Genomic DNA, 18,969 nt, shown 5'->3' with positions numbered 1-18,969 from the left:
AAAGTGAGGTTAAAGTGTGATTATAGATTGTCAAGCAACATTTGTGTAATAGAACCTCTTTTCCCTTTACCTCATCTATTGCCATTATCATGCTTGTGACTTGTTTGGGGTGTAACAGCTTTTCCTCTCGTGTCACGTTCAGAACTTATCAATCACCTTCTCTAACCTTCGCATATATGTCAGTGCGCTCGTTGCCGCTAGGTGTCGCTGATAACCGAGTTTGGGTCGGGGTGCGCGCACCGATAAAGTACACATGCCCACATCACAGCGCGCTCCCGAGAGCCAGAGCTGCCTCAACTTCCAGGGACAGCCGCGGAGAAGTTTGGAAGAAATCCTGGCTCTTGTGACCCGGTTTACTGTTCACCACAGACGAAAGTGACGCAGCGCTAAGCCAGGCAGCAACCATGGACGATTTAGGTAAGTTATGGCGTATGTAACCTTCGTTGTGTTTTTTCCTGCTCGCCTTCATTGAGTAGCGGAGAGCAGGGTGGAGGAGTTGAGTGATAACTTCAGGCTACGACGAGATAGAAATTAGTTAAATTCTGCTTTTGGCTCGGTGTACACTAATTTTTGTGTTGGTAACATCCAGAAACATTAACTGTTAAGTGTCTGGCTGTATGTTTGACACATTTACCCCTTCGTTTATTGCACATTAAGGGTCGTAGTATCGGTAGGAACTCGCTAGCTTTTGCCAACAGCTCCTTTTAAACTGAGCCAGTCATGTGTAAGGATCTTTTTTTCGTGTAAATACGCGTGTTTCGTCTTCAGATCCAGCACTTTGATGAGCTATTTGGCTGACGTTTTGACTTTAACAGCCACCTCAACTTTCCCCCTCAAGCTACTCATTCCAGCTTTGAAGTGGAGACTCGCAGGCCGGCCTGCGCAGTGCAGCGCAATGTGGCCTCAACTCTGGCTCGGCTGGCTTACAATCAATTTACAGTCTGATTGTTTTTAAACATAATTATTATCCCGCGTGATACCAAGTTGCTAACCATGCTGTACACTTGGATGTGATCAAGACAAAAACAAATGAAGGCATAATGTAGGTATAACACAGGAAAATTAGAGTTATGATCACAAATAAATCCGATATCCACTTATCGCGGCTTAAAGGGACTTGATGTGATTGTTGTGCAATAGTTGAAATCGGACTTAAACAATCAGTCCAGCAATTGATTGACAGAAATGACAATAAAGTGCAACTTAAACTGATTTTGCACACCGAACAAAGCAGTGCCTCTCAACCTCAGGCTCTTGTGATGCTTATTTTAAGTTAGTTAGGTGGTAGATGAGCAGGGTTGAAAGGGGTTGAGTATCTATCTATCTATCTATCTATCTATCTATCTATCTATCTATCTATCTATCTATCTTTTGAGATCAGAACATTTAATCTTGTTTTGTGAAACTGTCTGCTGGACTGGATGGATTTAATCCTCAGTGCAGTGTTTAATGTTCCAGAGACAAATGTTTTGTTGTGATCTGTGTCCTAGCAGACTTTGAGGGCTGTCTATTTTTTGTGCATCGCTAACTAGTCACCTCTTTAGTTCACTAGCCTTTGACCTTTGGCACTGACCTCCGAACTCCTAATTTTGTTCTAGATCTCATCAGCTGTTCAGTTTGCTATATTTACTCTTTGACGAAGCCGATTCTGAATGAATCACTTATTTGGTTTGATCAGTTATCCGTTCAAAATGCCTTTTGTGATCTCCCCTAGCAGAGAGGCACTGAATGGATTTGTGAGTTGTTTAAGTGGAGAGACGACGGGCCAAATTTGGAGTTGGACCAACTGAATATAATTTTTCTTCCGAGAATACCTCCAGGGCCCATTAGATACTATAGCTGCCATGGGCCAGTGAAAGGGCTGATTGTTGGTGGAGAAGGAGCCTGCAGTCTCACTAAAGCAGCGTGAACAGCAGGCTGACGGAGGGGGCGCGACTGCTGAGGAATGTTGAACATCACTCTGTGTCAGGGTCCAAGGCCAGATACTCTCTGGGTCATGACTTACCTCCTACCACTACTGTCAGTGTGTGCCACAGCTAAAGGGTTAAGTTAAATACACTCTCTACCGCTGGCACCGCGTAGATCCCACTATTGTAGTTTATTAGCAGGGCTGCACCTCGTGTTTTGGGGGGAGCGTACCCATGTTGCTTGGTCAGTTATGATGAATTAATTACTTGAATGAGCTGAAAATATTTAGCTTCATCTTTACCATGGCTGCAGTCTGAAGAAGCTAAGCTGGAAACTGAATTTGACTTTATTGTGTTGGAAAGGAAATTTAAACTGTCCATTTTTTTTGGTGCCCCCATTTTGCCCCTTTGTACTCGCACAAAATTGTATTGTTTCATTCATTTGATGCTCAGAGAAGCACATTTAGTGATGGATGTTTGTGTGCTGCAACAAGAAGAGGTGGCACGTGTTTCTGGTGAATGTCGCTCCTCATCACTCTGGTTGATTCCTGGTTTGGACCAGGTGAGACAGACAGCGACAGGCAAAGGCGGGAGACAAAGAGACACTCTCTCCGTCTCCGGCTTTCTCTCTCTCTCGACTGCCCTGGTTTTGAACTTATCTGAGCACTCGGGGTGCCACCCACATGTTTGGTCGTGCCGTTTAATGACAGACACACGAAAAGGAATCTTCTGTGACCATGTAGTGTTTTGTTCCACATGAAATGGAAAACTCCTCCCATGCTCTACCTAAACAACCGAAAAAAAAACATACTAGATATTTGCAGATATTTCTGGCTGTGGTTTTGTGTCCTTCCTGTAAACCCCCAGCTAAGCAGCCCCTGCAGGCCCCACTGATGACTGGCAGCTCTACAGAGAAATGTTTGGAAACCTGATCAGACTCTGCAGCACTGATGCCGTCCTGTCCTCTTCACCCTTAACTCTGTGTATATTGATCCGCCCATGTTGCTCACCACTCGAGGAAGGGAATTCCCTCGAAGGAGAATGCAAGCTGCTGGTCCGTGCCTTGTCCGGTCAGATTTTTCCAGAGGTTTTGTCTGATCTTCTTTTTTCTTTTTTTTTTCACAATCCAGGCCAGGTGGCAGCCAGGCCTGCGCTCAGCATCGTTCCAGATGTGGCCAGGGGCTGTGTTCTCTCTGCCAGATGTAGCTCAACCACATGTGACTGTGTGTCAGTTTGCTTGTATGTTTGATGTTAGTAGGCTACAAAGCCGCTCCTCTCCTCTGTGAATTCCTCACAATCCTGTTAGATTCAGGCGGGATCACTTGTGACTGCCCTCACTGAGCTGTGGAGCCCCGCTCCATGTCTGCAGGTTAACAGAGGAAGCTGGATCATAGATTACATTACAAGAATCATGGTGAAGTGACCGGAGCACAATGAACGCATACGGTAGAGGAGTGTTTTATTTACTCTCACAAGCTGGTGATTGCAGGAATACACATAGAATTAATATAACATATATGGTATATCATTTGCTATAGTCTGTCTATAACTGCAGACAAACCTGAAAAGTGTGAGTTTACAAACACGCCGCGACTCATTTGTGTCTACAGGACGAGCCGTATGGGCTCAAGTAATTCACCCGATAGTCTGACCCCCAAGAGCAGGCTGAGCTGCAGTCAGCGAGGCCTTAAATGTTTACAGCGTTTGCACAAAATACCAAATAATCTTAGAAGGTCTTTAGTGTGTTCTGTGCCCTAGCATGTCTGCAGCACAGAGTTAGTGTTACCACACTAGCTATCATCACCCCAAGAGAGCAGCAGGGTTAGTGCATACCGCCCCTAACCTGTGGGTTACAGCTCGCTCGCCCTCTAGACTGTAAATCAGTCTTGTTCTCTGAGCTCCACACCCATCCTGTTCTGGGTCTAGAGAAGAGAGCGCTGCATGGCTGACCTCATCGCTTAGGCAACAGACCCTGCCCCACATCCTGAGGAAACAGACGAGGAAAACAATGAGCAGAGTCAGTGCTAAGGCCAGCAAGGGGGGGGGGGGGGGGCTCGGCTCTGTGGCCTCAGTCTGCGATTTGCGCGTTATAACAGCGATTTCACTAAAAGCTGTCGCACCAAGTTGTTATTTCTCTGCCGTGGCGTTTCCACTCCTTGTTTCCCAGCCTTGTAACTTGGCTCGGAGAACGGCGCTGATTGTTTTCCTGTCAGGTCAGGGTAACGGAGAAGGAATCCGAGCCCCAGCTGGATTCTCCCCACATTACTCAAGCCGGGACACCCCAGGGCATGTTCAGATGCAGCTTCATCCAGGCTGACGACTGTGCGTGTTGGTAAACAGGACAGGAAACACACCTATTACGCCTCTCTGCCCCACACCAGAGCTGCTAAACCACAAATAATGCATTTGTGGTTTGGTTTCAGTGTTTATTTTTTCAGCGTTTAGATGGTGACACATTAGCTGTTTTGTTGTTAGGGACAAACCCTTTAAAAGTTTATGTTCCCTGACTGATTTTAGTGTTAGTGTTAGTTTACTGGATGAATTTCAGCCTAATCAGAAGTTGATTTAAACTGCATGTAAAACACCTTCTGATTAATTGCCCGCATGTTCAGCGATCTGGCCCGCGAGCGATCGGATTGATTTCTGGCATGTCAAAAATTTTGGTTGGCTGACTGTCGGCACGAGCTGTTCTGCGGTCCAATTTCCCCACAATTCAGTGTGAAGCTACCACAGCGCGCCTGCACAAGCAGTAGCGGGACCGACACGACCTTCCAGCCATCTGCAGGTGCTCCAGTTTTTCTTCTTTGCCATCTGTGCAGAGTAGTATTGCAAGAAAGCAACGTTGGCGTTCCATTAAATCTTGGAAATGGAAAAGAAAATGGGCAAACCTGCACCCGCATCACCACAGCTTGACCGAACTGTACACTGCCAGTGTAGAAACTGTAGGCTTTGACCGTAGAGACTAGCAGCGTCAACATTCATTAACCTGCAGAACGTGTTTAGTGTGTGGCCAGCTTAAGATGGCTACAGGTTCGGAGGACAGATTGGTCAGATAGGAAGTAGGACTACATGATCATCTTGCTTTAATGGCTCTCATCGCACTCTACCCAGTTACCCTCTGTTTTGTGTTTTACTAAAGGCCAATCACCGACACACAGTCCTCACACATGCATGGGCGTAAATGTGTCCTCAGTGACTGCGCTACATCGGTGTTCAGACTTTCCCCAGTCGTCTGATTTACTGGACTGTGGGGAAATGCTTTTATTTTGGTCCAGCCTTCACTGGAGTGGAGTGTCATCTTTCGGATATGCGGTTGCTCGACAGTGTATTTTTAGGTATGTTTATTTTGAAGTAATCGCCCTAAGATGCTTGTGTCTTTCTGATACTATGTTATTTTACTCATTCATCCTTTATCTGCGCAGGTCTGTCTGTCGTCCTGTACGTACAGGAGGCGTTTATCTGTGAGCTGTTAAGCTTTACATTTGTTTGAACCTTGCCCCCTTTGTCCCACCCTCCATCTGTTTGCTGTTTGTCCATGTTTCTCTCTTCCACTCACACTCTCCACGTCTCGGCCTGCCCTGCCTGTCTCACTGGCATCTAACCCTCCACCCCCTCTCCCTGGCCCCTGGCCGTCTTGTTTGATATAAATATCATGTCGGGCTGGCCTGATGGGGTCAGGTTTCAATGTGGGGCTGTGGCTATCTCTGCTCTTTCGCTCCCTGGCTATAAACAGGTGAGCTGTGGACCCTGGTGGCCCATCTCTTCATCCCACATGTTAATAGAGGAGATTAGACAGGCCTGGATTGTGCTCCCCACTCTCCATGTGAGCTGGGCAGGGAAAATATTGACATCTCCCTTATCCTGGAATTCAAAGCATGCTATAGTTTGTGGAGTGGCTCCTGTAATTGTCCACGCATTATTTTCATTTTCTGGACATACACATGGTGGTTTAGCTTTGAGACACATTCCTCTCAGGCTCATACCTAGAGTCCTGTGTAATGTGTTCTGCTTGAATAGATTTGATCCCAAAGCATTGTTCTGTGTGTTATTGAATTATATATTTATCTGCATTGGGGCAGCCAACCTCACCGCTCGACCGTCCACACGTCGTCGCCTGGTTGATTTCTTTCTCTGAGGCGGACAGAGGAATGTGTGGAATTCCCCATGCACCTTCCCTCCCATCAGATAAAGAGTACAGGACTGTGGCAGATGCTTGAGTGGGGTGGGGGGCGGAGGGTGGACAGGCAAGAATGTACATGTACCCACTGCCACAAGAATGTGTACAGTATCGCATCAAGTCAGACTTGTGTGTTGTTCATTATGAGGATTACTTACCACAATGTCACCACAGATGGCTGACCTGATAGAACTGCCGGCTGCTGTTCAAGCAAAGCTGTAATTGTTTGCCTTGGGTCTGATAAATGTGTTTTAATTTATTTATTTTCTACTTTTTGATGACAGTTTTATTCCTGCTGATGTTGCACAATGGACCATTGAGGCAGGACGGCGTTAGAGCAGGATTGGACTTTGTCCACCATAGCCCCTACCCCCCTTCTGGAATGGAAAAGATTAGCCTGTTACTTGGCTTACAGTGCATGTTTGCGTTCATCATGCCTCTAATGCTTCCTACTGGTTTCAGACTGTGGCCACTTGTCCATCCTCATGACAGACTCAGTACTGCCCTCCGCAGGCAAAGAGGCGAAGCAGCTACATTTCAGATGTAGTTTAACCCTCAACCCCCCTCATGGCTCACAGTGAATGATCAGAGCGACTCCTGAGTACAGACCAGGCAGCCAGTCAGTCCAGAAAACAATGCCAGTTGGAAATTAGTGGTTGACTTAAAGTAGATATCAGCCAATAGGCCAACGTGTTTATTCACATGTCATGCAAAAATTCTTTAATTGTAATATTAAAAACAGGTAAACATCTACTGAGACAAGATATTTCACAGTCAAGCATTAAACATATCTAATCTAAAACTAATCAAAGATGTCAACAACATCAAAGACATTTTAAACAATAAACTTCACTAGAGTGCTACATAATTATGAATATCAAGTATCAATTTGAATAATAAATGAAGCTTACAATAGATTTAGATGTTTAGATAGGATTTATAAAAAATATCTAAATATAATAAAGTATTGATGGATGGATTGATTGAATGTATTTAAGCACTGATTGTGATTGTGGAGTGTGAGGGTTGGTGTCTGTGTCACAGATGTGGGGCATCAGCACATGGGGGAGTGTAATGAGTGGAGAGTTACCACTTTAGATGGAGCACATTCCCAGAAGCTTGGCTCTGTCTGCGAGTGTTTTGGAAGGCTTCAAGCTGTGAGGCTGTCCGGGGACCGTGGAGAACTTTCCAGGAATATATTACCATAATTAGAAAGTCCTGGGACATTTATTATTTATTTAATCACGTTTGTTAAGATAAATCTGAAGATGTTCTAGAGTTGCCGGAATCCAAATCTTGTATTTTATGACTTAACCTTCATCTCAAAGAGAGGAGAGGCTTTGTTTTATGAGCGACAAAGTCAACTTCAGTAAGACCTTGTTCAGCATGTCAGCACCAGGTGCAGATTATTTTGAGCTGGTCATGATATTTCAGCACATTTGTGCAGACTTGAGCTACTCGCTGAGCTTCATGCTTTAAATAGGTTTGTGCTCCCATGTGGTTTATGTCGAACTTCATCACTTAAATTTTTAGCTTCTTGCCTGGATCTCCCTGCGGGCCTAAGAATGCAACGGAGGCAGGAATAGTGACAGGCTCGAGAAGCAGAAGTAATAATGTAGAGACATGTGGCAGACACCAACCTGATGGCTAAAATTTCACATAACCTACTAAACTAGCTAAGGAATGAAGGTGTAACAGCCACGATAACACTTTAATGGTAGTGCAGTTGGTTGTTGTCCTTGTTGATATAAAATTGATTCAACAATTGCTTCAGCATGCTACCAGGATCTCTTGAAACCTAAGACAATTGTGTGAAAGTGTATGGAAGTACAATGGAAACCTCAATTATTTATATAGTATAAGTACCGGGAGTAAAAAGGGGACCGGCATTCTTTGTGGAATGAGTGATTGTGTTTTCATTGATGTTTGTTGGATTGTTTGCTTGGTCTTTGTGGGATTACTCAAAAAAAGGCTTTTTTTTTATAATATGTCTTCAAAACGATTTCTTTTTTGTGACATAGTTTTGTAATCTTCCCATTCTAGTCTATCAATAGGTGCTGTGCAATTTGAACCCTATCTGGATCTAGATCTGGCAGAGAAAAATATATGCTTGGCCAGGCCTTTTATTATTAGAATTGCTGTATAGGGTTAGAAACGTGCAACAGCGACTAATACATTGCTGAGAATATGATGACACATTCACATATAAATGGTTGACAATAGCTATAACAGTTAAGGAGATGGATCCAGTTATTACGTGACTTTCATGAAGGACTGCACTTTGACAATGGTCCCTGCTTGTCCCAACTTGTTCACCCCTGGCAGAGGTATGAGCTACCTAACCCGTCCCAAACGCATCAAATGTATGTGGACACGTGGACCTCGACTTTGAGCGACATGTTACAGTATAAGATCCTCAAATAATTATATCATATTACACTTTGATATGTAATAATTAAAATGTCCTTGTATCTTTTCAGAATTCCATTGTTTGCCTCTAAGAATGCAATCAATAAGAACTGGAATGTGGCTGAATCTCCTGGAGTTATCCGGAGTTACTACTGAGCACACTATAGACAATTTCAATTTTGGGAAAAAAAAAAACATTTTGCAGTTGTAACATCATACTTGTCATGCAAAGTTGTAGTCCATGTCATGTTGTCCATGATTAGCAGGTATTTGAGGGTGAGAAGTGACGAGTGAAGTAGATTGAGTTTGTGTATTCTTGGCCAATGAGACGTTGACAGTTGCTGAATGGACGCCGTCATACTTATGTTTGACAGCGATCCTACTCCATAGGCCGTCACCCTAGTTTGCCTCTCAAACCCCTCCCCTGCTGGACAGACGGCACGTTATTGCTCCTCGTCACTCGCGCTAGACAATTTGTGCGCGCACACACACACACACTGGCTAGGCAATACAGATACTGCAGGTTGGATAAATGATGTGAGTACAGTACACTTGACTTTCTAAAGATTCCATCCTAAATAGCTTTTAAGAGCTGTGTTAAGAGAGATTTGTCTCACTACAAAACTGGCTTGTTAGTTTGTTGGCAAGAGAGGCTACGGAGCAAGTTATGACTTGATATTGTCTGTGTACTGTACGTTGACTGTATTAAGTATAGATGGTGGAGCAATAAGTTGGCTTTGATTACTCATTGATTATTTATTGTAGGATTAATGTCCTGTTGTGACTGAGAGAAAGGTTGGTTTATTTGGAATGTGTAACTAAAGTCAGAAGGCTCCTGATCAGATATCCATAATCACGTAAAACATCAACGATTTCAAGGCTTTTTTTATTGTGTGTGAGTGGTCTCACTTCTTTTAAATATCTTCCAGACTGGACAGAGGGAATACTGTTTTGAACCCATTCACAGATCACAAAAACAAAATGTTGTTTGCAACAATTCTACAATACTTTGGACTCGTATGGACCTTTGCCACCCTGGTCTACTGTGATTCCTTTCAAACAACCTGTAACGGCTCTAAGCTACAGTAGTGTAACACCATGCAGCTGATCTCTGCAGTCTATTCTTGACAGGCCGGGGATGGATGGATTGTGTGATGTAAGAGTCTATTTTGTTCCTGCGTTCCAGTGGCCACTCAACAGGGCAGAGCTGCACCCCCTCAACCCTGGAGCAGATTCAGAAATGCTCTCTCTGTCTGATTTCTGCCTGCCTGCCCATCTGTCTCTTTGTTTATGAGGCTGTCTTATTATTTTCACACTCAGTATCATAAAGCAGAGATATGGCCTGACCAATGAGACAAATGCCATTTTCACAGAGGTTAAAGATAACTGGAATGGCACATCAGGCCCATAGACAGGTAGCAACTCAATGACAGCAGGCTGTATTTATAGAGGGCTGATGGAAAAAGAAAGTTGGGGAATTCAGCCAGATATGCCATGCCGAGCTAATGGTTTAGGTATGACTGTCAGGCTTAGTGTGCTGTCATGATGTCCAGGCGTAACCTTTATGTCTGAGCCTTAATGTGAACGTGCCCGGAGAAGAAAGCCTTTTATGGTGTGAGGCGGCTGAGTGACAGGTTGGAACGAGGGTCTGGCTCTCGCACACAGCCTTTTGTCTGTTAAAGGGCTGACACCGCATTCAGTAGATGGGTCCGGCTCCCAAGAGCCCCACTAAAGAATTCATAGGTCTAGGCCCAAACATGTTTGCAGCTCACTGTTGAAACATCTTGCCGAAACAGTTGAGACACAAGGGTCTTCTTCATTTATTTTGATCGATCCATGAAATGCAGCAATTTTTCTCTTTCAGATGCGTTGTTGGCGGATCTGGAGTCAACGACGTCCCACATCTCGAAACGACCGGTGTTCTTGTCTGACGAGACCCCCTACTCCATCCCTACTGGAGGACACTCCTACCAGGATGTGTCGGTCCCACCTCCGGTTCCTCCACCACCCACAGCTGAGGCTCTGAATGGTTCCCTGATAGACTCAACAGACTCCCACCACTCCTCTCTGCAGGTATATCATGTGATGTCATTGCACGCATAACACAGCATGTCAAGGTACATTTCTTCATTAAGCCCTTTAAGAAACAGACCAGTAATGAAGTACATTTCTGTGCTAGAACATGAATACAAAAACATGTAACAATTGTGGCCAAAATTCTGGCATAATCAGATAAATGTCACATTGAAATATTTACCAAACAATATTTTGCTCATTTGCTTATCATACATTGTTTAGTTGGATTCACATGTGTGTCATATGTGTCCTGTGCAGTCTTTAGGTTCGGCACAGAAAAGCTCGTGGTCCAGGGACAGTAGCAGCTCTCCATTGTCTCACATTGAAGAGGATCACGTCTACAGGTAGTTACACTATGACTGACATGCTTGCTTGCTTGTCTTTGGTTATACATGCAGTTGTTGTTGACTCATTTATTTCTTGTCTCACCTTCAGTTTTCCAAACAAACAGAAGACATCAGATACATCAACAGCAGCCATGACCTCTGCTTTGGGCAGTAACCTATCAGAGCTGGACAGACTGCTGCTGGAACTCAATGCGGTGCAACAGAGCTCCCCTTCATTCCCCACCACAGGTAGACACAAGGCCCACTGGTGTGTCAGTTGTATTAGTGAGACACAGTGTTCATTATACTCATATCTTCCCACAGAGGAAACGGCTCCACCTTTACCATCCTGTAGCATCACCCACTACGAGAACGGCAGTGCTCCTGACATCCTGGTGAGCCCTCCACCTCAGGAGAAACCCAAGAGGAACGGGGTGAGGTTGGATGAGACTCGACCAAGTGTGGAGAGTCTGCTGGATGAGCTGGAGGGCTCTGTGCCTTCACCCAGGTACAGGACAAACCTGTCCACCACAGCTGATCTCTCACCACATGTGCTTTTTTTTTCAATGAGCTATGACTTTTTTCTTTGTTGAAGCAACTTGGCCTCCACTGCCAGGTCTGCAGGTCTATAGACATTTGTTTAGGGATGACAGGGTTAAAATAATGTTGTGATGAACTGCTAAAACCTGCTATATCTAGATACTTTAGCCCCAGCTAAGATAAAACCAACATGGCTCCGGTGCACAAGCTCGCAGGAACCTACAGACCTGTGAGATATCTCCAGGATGCTGCAAACTATAAATACCCCCCACCCCCATCAAAAAAACTACCCTCACTGTTTTGGAGTGTTACTTTAAACTTAATGTACAGATTCATTTTCTTATTATGTTGGGATGTTGTATTTTCCAGCCCCCCTGCTCGCCACAGTGACTTGGACACACCCTCTCAGCAGCAAGCCAGAATTTCTGCCTCCTGTGCCACAAGGGAGCTAGATGAGCTCATGGCATCTTTGTCTGACTTCAAGGTACAAAGCAGCACGAGTTCATACAGAAAATTATCCAATTTATCTACAAAGCTCATGCTAGGAGATGTTTTGTCCTTTTCTCCGTCTCCTCTGTAGTCTTGTCACATTCTGATGATCTTCCTGTCCTTTTCTGCTGGTTTCTCTTACTCTCATTTCTCTGTTTCTTCTGTAGCCCAGTTCTTTGGGCTCTTTGCAAGACCCAGCAGGATCATCTTCCTACTCTCCTCATCCTTCAGTATCTTCCTCAACCACCCCAGTGGCTTCCCCTTTCCCTTATATGTCCCATCCATCTGCCTATGACTGTCCTGTCTTCTCTTTGCCTTCTGGTCTAGAGCTGCACATAGATGAGGATGGTGGGGAAAGTGGTGGATCAATATCCCACCCAAGCCTTCTACCTCCCCATAGTCCTATATCCTCGCTCTCTACAGCCAGTGACCTAGACCTGGACTCTGTCATAGATGTCTCTGCCACCATGTTGTCATCCCACACAAAGTCACTGTTGGTTCTCGCTCAGATGGCTAACCCTAACTCCAACCTGTTGAGAAATAGTCCAAGTCCTTCCAGTACGACCTCCCCCTCACTGACTTCAGTTAACACTGTCCTGGACCACAAGTCCTCCACTTCATCTGTAGAACGTTTGTCACCCTCGTCTGCTGTTGGGAAACTCTCATGTTCACCTGAGTCTATGAGCAAGGGGTCTGGTTCCATTCACGATCTCATGATGAATCATGATCTGAATGTCTCCATGACACCATCTAACCAAGACCTCACCCCTCCTGTCTCTGCTTCAAAGACTCCTTCCCCTCTCCCTGCTGCTGCCTCTATAGCTGCACCCCCTGTGTTCATCTCCTCTAAAACATCTTCACCATCTCCAGTCTCCTCAGTGAAGGTTCCCTCTCCTGTGACTTTTCCTAGCCCAACTGTCACCAGCAGACAGCTGTTGGACCTGGCACCCATAGCCCAGAGAGCAAGTCCTCTCTATGGGCAGCATTCGCCCGTGGTAGAACCCTCTCTGGATGAGGCTCTAGACAAGCTGCTAGCTATGAGTTTTACACAGAATGACACAGCCGCATGTCTGGAGGAACCACAGTTGAAGATGGATGCAGAATGTCTGGGCAGAGAAGTGCAGGAGGAGCTCATCCTGCCTCTGGACAGAAGCAGCTTACACCCCGATACTTTCACCAGTGCCACAAACACCATCACGGATGAATCTGTTGATGGTGGCACCGATGCGAATGGAGATCTTCTGGACTGGGCTGATGAGGAGCTCTCTGTGTCCCTCCATGAGGGACTGGATGGCACCATGACGCCTTACACTGAGAGGCCTTACACAGATGGCAGCATGACCCCACTGACAGAAGCCAGCTGGATGGACGAGTCCATGACCCCGTCCTCGTGCCCTGGGACCCCTGATGTGGCTCTGGACCTGCCCTTGCTTCACCCGCCCGCTATAGACAGAGTCTCTGCATCTGGACATGTATGGATGGGTTTAGTTTGCTTGAATTGTGCTTTGGGGCTCTGGCCTTTGAGACCGTCCATTTTTGCCGTGTTATTGCACTTACAAGTGACTGACTGATTGCTGGTGCTGGTCTACTGCATGGCACATGTTAACCACTTAAACCTGGAGTGGAAAATACAGCTTTTGCAGCACCACCCAGTGGACAGTCTGGGTTAAGATCTTTATTTTAAGGAACCTGCAAGTCCCTCTAGTTATTCGGTTCATATTTTCTTCCACCATTTACATTTTAGTCCAATAGAAAAAAATCCCCAAAAAACCCAGGGTGTCTCAGGTCTGTGTTGTTAAGTTCTTTTGGTTGGTTGAGACATGCAGAGGGGTCAGAGGGAGGATGGAAAGGGTTTGAGGGCATCTGACATGAGCATGTGAGAAGTGCATGGAGTGTGACACTAAACCCGCTCACCCTCACAGAACACGCCATAACCCTGCATCCTGGACTGTCACGATTTGGAAATAATCATTCGCCTCACTTGACTCTTGACCCTGGCGCTGCTGTTGCTTCTGCATGGGTGATAATTGGCAAGGACATCTCATGAGTTCCTCACCATTCCCTTTAGATAAAATCAGTGATTAGGCGCACTAAGGAGACGCCCAACGTGCACCCCATGTACCGTGATGGTCACCTGCGCAGGAAAATGGGACCCGTCCTTGTCAACAAGAACACTTCCCAGGATCGCCTCATAGAAGAGCTGCAGGGTAAACTCGGTATCGCCCGAGGAGAAAAACGACGTAAACAGCCGGACGACTGGCTGACGGAGGGTGTCGTCGTTATGTCTCAACCACAGCGTTTCCGAAGTGATGGGGGCAGCAGTGAGGTCGATAAGGTTGGCTTCACAATGCTGAACAGAGCTGAATCTTCCCAAATACTTTTTATATTTTCTCTTGTGCCACACATTTTCCTCTGTGTCCCTCCTCTGTTTTCTCTCCTCTTCCTCAGATCATAATTCCCCCAGAATCGCCCATCCCTCACAGGAAGGTGTTTCCTCATCTCGCCTTCCCTCCTCCTCGTCGCCCCCCTTTTGTAGAAGAGCTTAAGAAGCCACTCCCCCTGCCGCAGTTCCCTGTTCCCATACCGCCACCTCCCCCACCCCCACCCCCACCCCCTCGCTCTCCCCCTCCCCCTCCCCCTCCCCCGCCCCCGCCCCCTCCCCCTCCACAACCTCCACACTTCCAAGAGCAAGTTCCCATTCCACTTCGGCAGATTGCAATACCTTCACCTCCGCCTCCACCAGCCCCAATGCAGCAACCACCTGTCCACAAACCACAACCCCCTCCTGCTGCTTTTAAGACCCCAACCCTGCCTCCACCAGTGGAGCCAGTGCCACCACTTCCACCTAAACTCCTGGTGTCAGTAGGCTGCCAAACAGAGTATGACCCCGTCTTCCCTCCAATGCAGGCATGAACCGCTCTGTCTTATCCTTTCTCTTTCTCACGTGTCTAAAAACTTACCCTGTTTTGTTTTTTGTTTTTACACCTTACAGTATTTGATTATGCATAATGAGCTGTATCAGAACACCTTGCACACCTTCCAATATTCAAACCTTTACAGATAATGGCACAAGGAAAGGGTGGCATTCCTGGTGGGCAGCCAACGCAGGTCAACAAGCTGGACAACATGCTTGGTAGCCTGCAGTCTGACCTCAACAAACTGGGCGTCCAGACAGTAGCCAAAGGAGTTTGCGGTGCCTGCTGTAAGCCAATTGTGGGACAGGTAAGGTTACAGAATTTTCCTATTTAGTTTCCTGCTGTTCAGTCCTTTGCACGTTAAGCGCAAACTCTGACTTTGTCCACACGTAGGTGGTGACTGCCATGGGTCGCACGTGGCACCCCGAGCACTTTGTGTGCACACACTGTCAGGAGGAGATCGGCTCCAGGAACTTCTTTGAACGCGAGGGACAGCCCTATTGTGAGAAAGACTACCATCACCTGTTCTCCCCACGATGCTACTACTGCAATGGACCTATACTGGATGTGAGGGGAATCAAACACACACATTTACTGCTGTTTACATGTGTTGTGTCAGCTGAATCTCATACTCTCAACTGTTCACGTGTCTGTTCAGAAAGTTGTGACGGCGTTGGATCGAACATGGCATCCGGAACATTTCTTTTGTGCTCAGTGTGGATCCTTCTTTGGCCCAGAGGGTAATTATAGCGTATTGTGTTTTTCAGCAATGAATTATTGCCAAGGCCCTTTTATCCAATACATAAACATCAGGGTCATGGTAGGGGTCAGTTACATTTAAAGGTACAAAGCTTGACAGGACAATGAATTAATGTTTTCCCTCTTACACATTCAACCTTGATATAGGTAACTTATATTCTGCGACCATCATCCTGTAAACTGATTCTGTGTCTCTTTTATCCACCTTTTTTCTGTGCAGGTTTCCATGAGAAGGATGGGAAAGCATATTGCAGGAAGGATTACTTTGATATGTTTGCTCCTAAATGTGGTGGATGTGCCAGAGCCATACTGGAGAACTACATCTCAGCGCTCAACTGCCTTTGGCATCCGGAGTGTTTTGTTTGCAGGGTCTGTATGACGTTGTCCACTCACATATAGAACTTAGCCAAAGTTGCATTACACTTTCTCTAATCTTCAATTGTATGCCAGACGCCTCTCTATCCTATTCAGGACAAACTTATAATCGAATGATGCTTCATTCAAAATGCCTGTCGTGCACATCATCCAGAAATAACCCTACAGTCCTGCAAGCTTCAATACCTTTAACAATCTCAGGGGCGAGAGAAACATGCAGTAGAACAGAGAGTCAATCCAAAGCTTTCCTCACTTATAGGATTTGTCATCGCTGCTCCCCATCGACAAATAAGCTTTGGTGTGAAATTTCTTTATTGTGCAGGTAGATTCAGAAGATATTTAAACGTCTTCTTCTTGTCTTCCTCTGCTTTCTGTCCTCTTTGTTTCCAGGAGTGCTTCACCCCATTTGTGAATGGAAGTTTCTTCGAGCATGATGGCCAGCCCTACTGTGAAGTGCACTACCATGAACGCCGCGGCTCCCTCTGCTCTGGCTGCCAAAAGCCCATCACGGGCCGCTGTATCACAGCCATGGCCAAGAAGTTCCACCCAGAGCACTTTGTCTGTGCCTTCTGCCTCAAGCAGCTTAACAAAGGCACATTTAAGGAGCAGAATGACAAGCCCTATTGCCACGGCTGCTTTGTAAAGCTGTTCAGTTAGGGAGGAGAGTGTCTAACTGTGCTCTGCACAATGTATGAGTCTGAGGTTAGATAAGCATCTTCAGCACACGCAGAGTGGGAAGCAGATGGATTGTGTTTTTATGGAAAAACATTGTCTGTATTACGATGATGACAGTGAAAGTGTGTATGGGTTTGGATATGTGGATGTGGTTAAAATAGCGCGCTGTCGCTGCCATACTAAAAACTGTCATTTTCTAAACATAACCTCCTTCAGATATTTGGTGCAAAGTCCGATTGAGAAGACAATGATGTGCTTGGGTTTTAAAGGGGTTAATGGGCCCAAAATGGTGCAAATAAGCTCAAATTCTAAAGCACCATACAAAGGCGTAGCAGTTTCACCTTTATGGTGAGGAATTGAGGTTACATGTAGAGTTCTCCACATCACCAGTGACATGCAGGAGACACTTTTCAGCAGGCCAGGACTTGTCATCCTTTTTGTAATTCTCAGAATATTATGTTTGCGAATCATATTAGTTTTTTTCCTTCCTTTATAGATGTTGGTGAAGACTTACTGAACACTGTAGAAATACATGAAATACTATGTGTGTTTGACATTGTTGCTCACTGGTTGAGTATGTCCTTTAGAAAACATTTTCAAATGACACTATTATAGCAGGGAGCAGGTGACCTGTTGTTGTTTTTTACATTTCAACCTTACAACATAAACCGTTTTACAACTGATGAGGAGAAAGGGCTTTTAGAGACTTTTTTCTACTTTGTTTCCATTATGTATTGATGGACAGAGCAGATGGTTAAATCATGATGTCATTGTAACATTGACTGGAAAAGGGCCGAGTCAGCATTCACATCTATTTTTCTATGTGTAGTAGATGGCTTTGTCATCAGACTTTTTTGGACTCAGTCTTGTATTCAGCATAAGAAAAATGTTATCAGCCACCCTATTCATGTAGTGTGTTAAATAGAAAGAGAGTTTCTCTGTATGTAAGCTAAGTGAAAGGCATTATTCAGTTAAACACATTTGCTAAGAGCAGAAGCATAAAGATGACTACACTCATTGAAGCAACTTTTTTCTTTAGCCAAAGGATGCATAATTCTTGATGCATGATTTACTCAGTTGGACATCACAGAGGTCCCTTATGTGTCCATTCACCAGTAGCTGCCGTGTTGTAAAGCTGTAAACTGTTGAGCAAATCTCATATTTTAAGTGTCTCACTGCCAAATCATTCCTTGCCTTTTCACACAAGAACAGAAAAACTAATTGATTAGTTTCAGGTGCTTGATCATGCAGTTAAGTGGCTAATTAACCTTTGTGCACATCCAGTGTTTTATAATCATCACATGCAGCCATATGTACATGTTGTAATTACCACTCATCCACAAATGGAGGGGTCTCATGGCAGAAAGACTTTGGTGTTTGTTCATGTTTGTTTTTGTGTTAAGAAGTGGATGAATGTTCAGTTCAAAAGAAAATCTGTGTGTGTATGTGTCCCCAATGATTCTGTAAACTGTGGATGGACAACTTTGTGTTTCAGCATCTTTCTTGAATAACATACTGCCTGTGCCTTTGTGTCAATGCAATGTACTTTAACACTGGGAAAACCAGCAAAAATACTGAGAATGGATGAATCTTCCTCAGTTATCGTTTAATGGTATTAGTCTGAGTCCACTGAAAAATAATGTAGGCTGTTAAAATGAAAGCCTGGTGGTCTTTTAAGAATAAATCACAGGACTAAAATGACTCATTTCCCTCAGCATCTGAGTAGCATCTACTGTATGACCACCAGTTTGGGTCTGTACATCGTTATTCGTCTATTTCAGCAGATATTGGGCCTTTTCTTCTTCAGGGATTTCTAGAGCCTTAAAACCTTTTTCCTCGTTCTATTTAAGAGTTTATGTAACACTTGTCTCTTCAAATCATTTTAGTAGAATGTTATTTAACCAAAGCCATACCTTCTTTAAATTGTTTTTGTGTCTGTTCACTTTTTCTTTTCACTTCAAATGTTAATAGTAATAAATAGTGAGATTCCTCACTTTTAGTCTGATAATGCAAATAAATTCTGTTTTGCTATCAAAAGTGTTGTTAAAGAGCTTCATTTGTGTTGGTGAGTTCAGACTGAGGACACAGGGGGGGTTGTTCCAGGGGTAAAGAACAAGCTGAACAGCTGGTGTAACTTCATTAAGACAGCAGCTTTGTGCCAGAAATTGCAGACCGCTGGGTGTGGACCTTGGACCACCATTTGCTGCTAAATGAAGTCTAACCAGTACTGATTTCTTCATTTGTAACCATGTTAAAGTGGAGATTAAGTCAAACAGCAACATTCACCACAGCTGCCTTATTATCACACACCAATAACACAA

General features: G+C 44.9%; 1 protein-coding gene across 1 annotated transcript; it reads left to right on the top strand.

Annotated features, from left to right (window-relative positions):
* The first annotated feature begins 271 nt into the window (after window positions 1–271).
* On the top strand, window positions 272–18,664 carry pxnb (paxillin b). The gene is made up of 11 exons (XM_076164695.1): window positions 272–417; window positions 10,358–10,566; window positions 10,828–10,913; window positions 11,005–11,144; window positions 11,220–11,403; window positions 11,805–11,919; window positions 14,985–15,146; window positions 15,233–15,406; window positions 15,498–15,579; window positions 15,819–15,967; window positions 16,364–18,664. The coding sequence occupies exons 1-11, from the start codon at window positions 405–407 to the stop codon at window positions 16,628–16,630; spliced, it is 1,581 nt and encodes a 526-aa protein (XP_076020810.1). The 5' UTR covers window positions 272–404; the 3' UTR covers window positions 16,631–18,664.
* The last annotated feature ends 305 nt before the right edge of the window (window positions 18,665–18,969 follow it).

The sequence above is a fragment of the Genypterus blacodes genome, unplaced genomic scaffold, assembly GCF_046128005.1.
Source record: "Genypterus blacodes isolate CSIRO-AG114 ecotype Tasmania unplaced genomic scaffold, CSIRO-AGI_Gbla_v1 ptg000138l_1, whole genome shotgun sequence".
NCBI lineage: Eukaryota > Metazoa > Chordata > Actinopteri > Ophidiiformes > Ophidiidae > Genypterus > Genypterus blacodes.
Note: the sequence above shows the minus strand (reverse complement) of the source record. Positions and strands in the feature narration are given on the sequence as shown.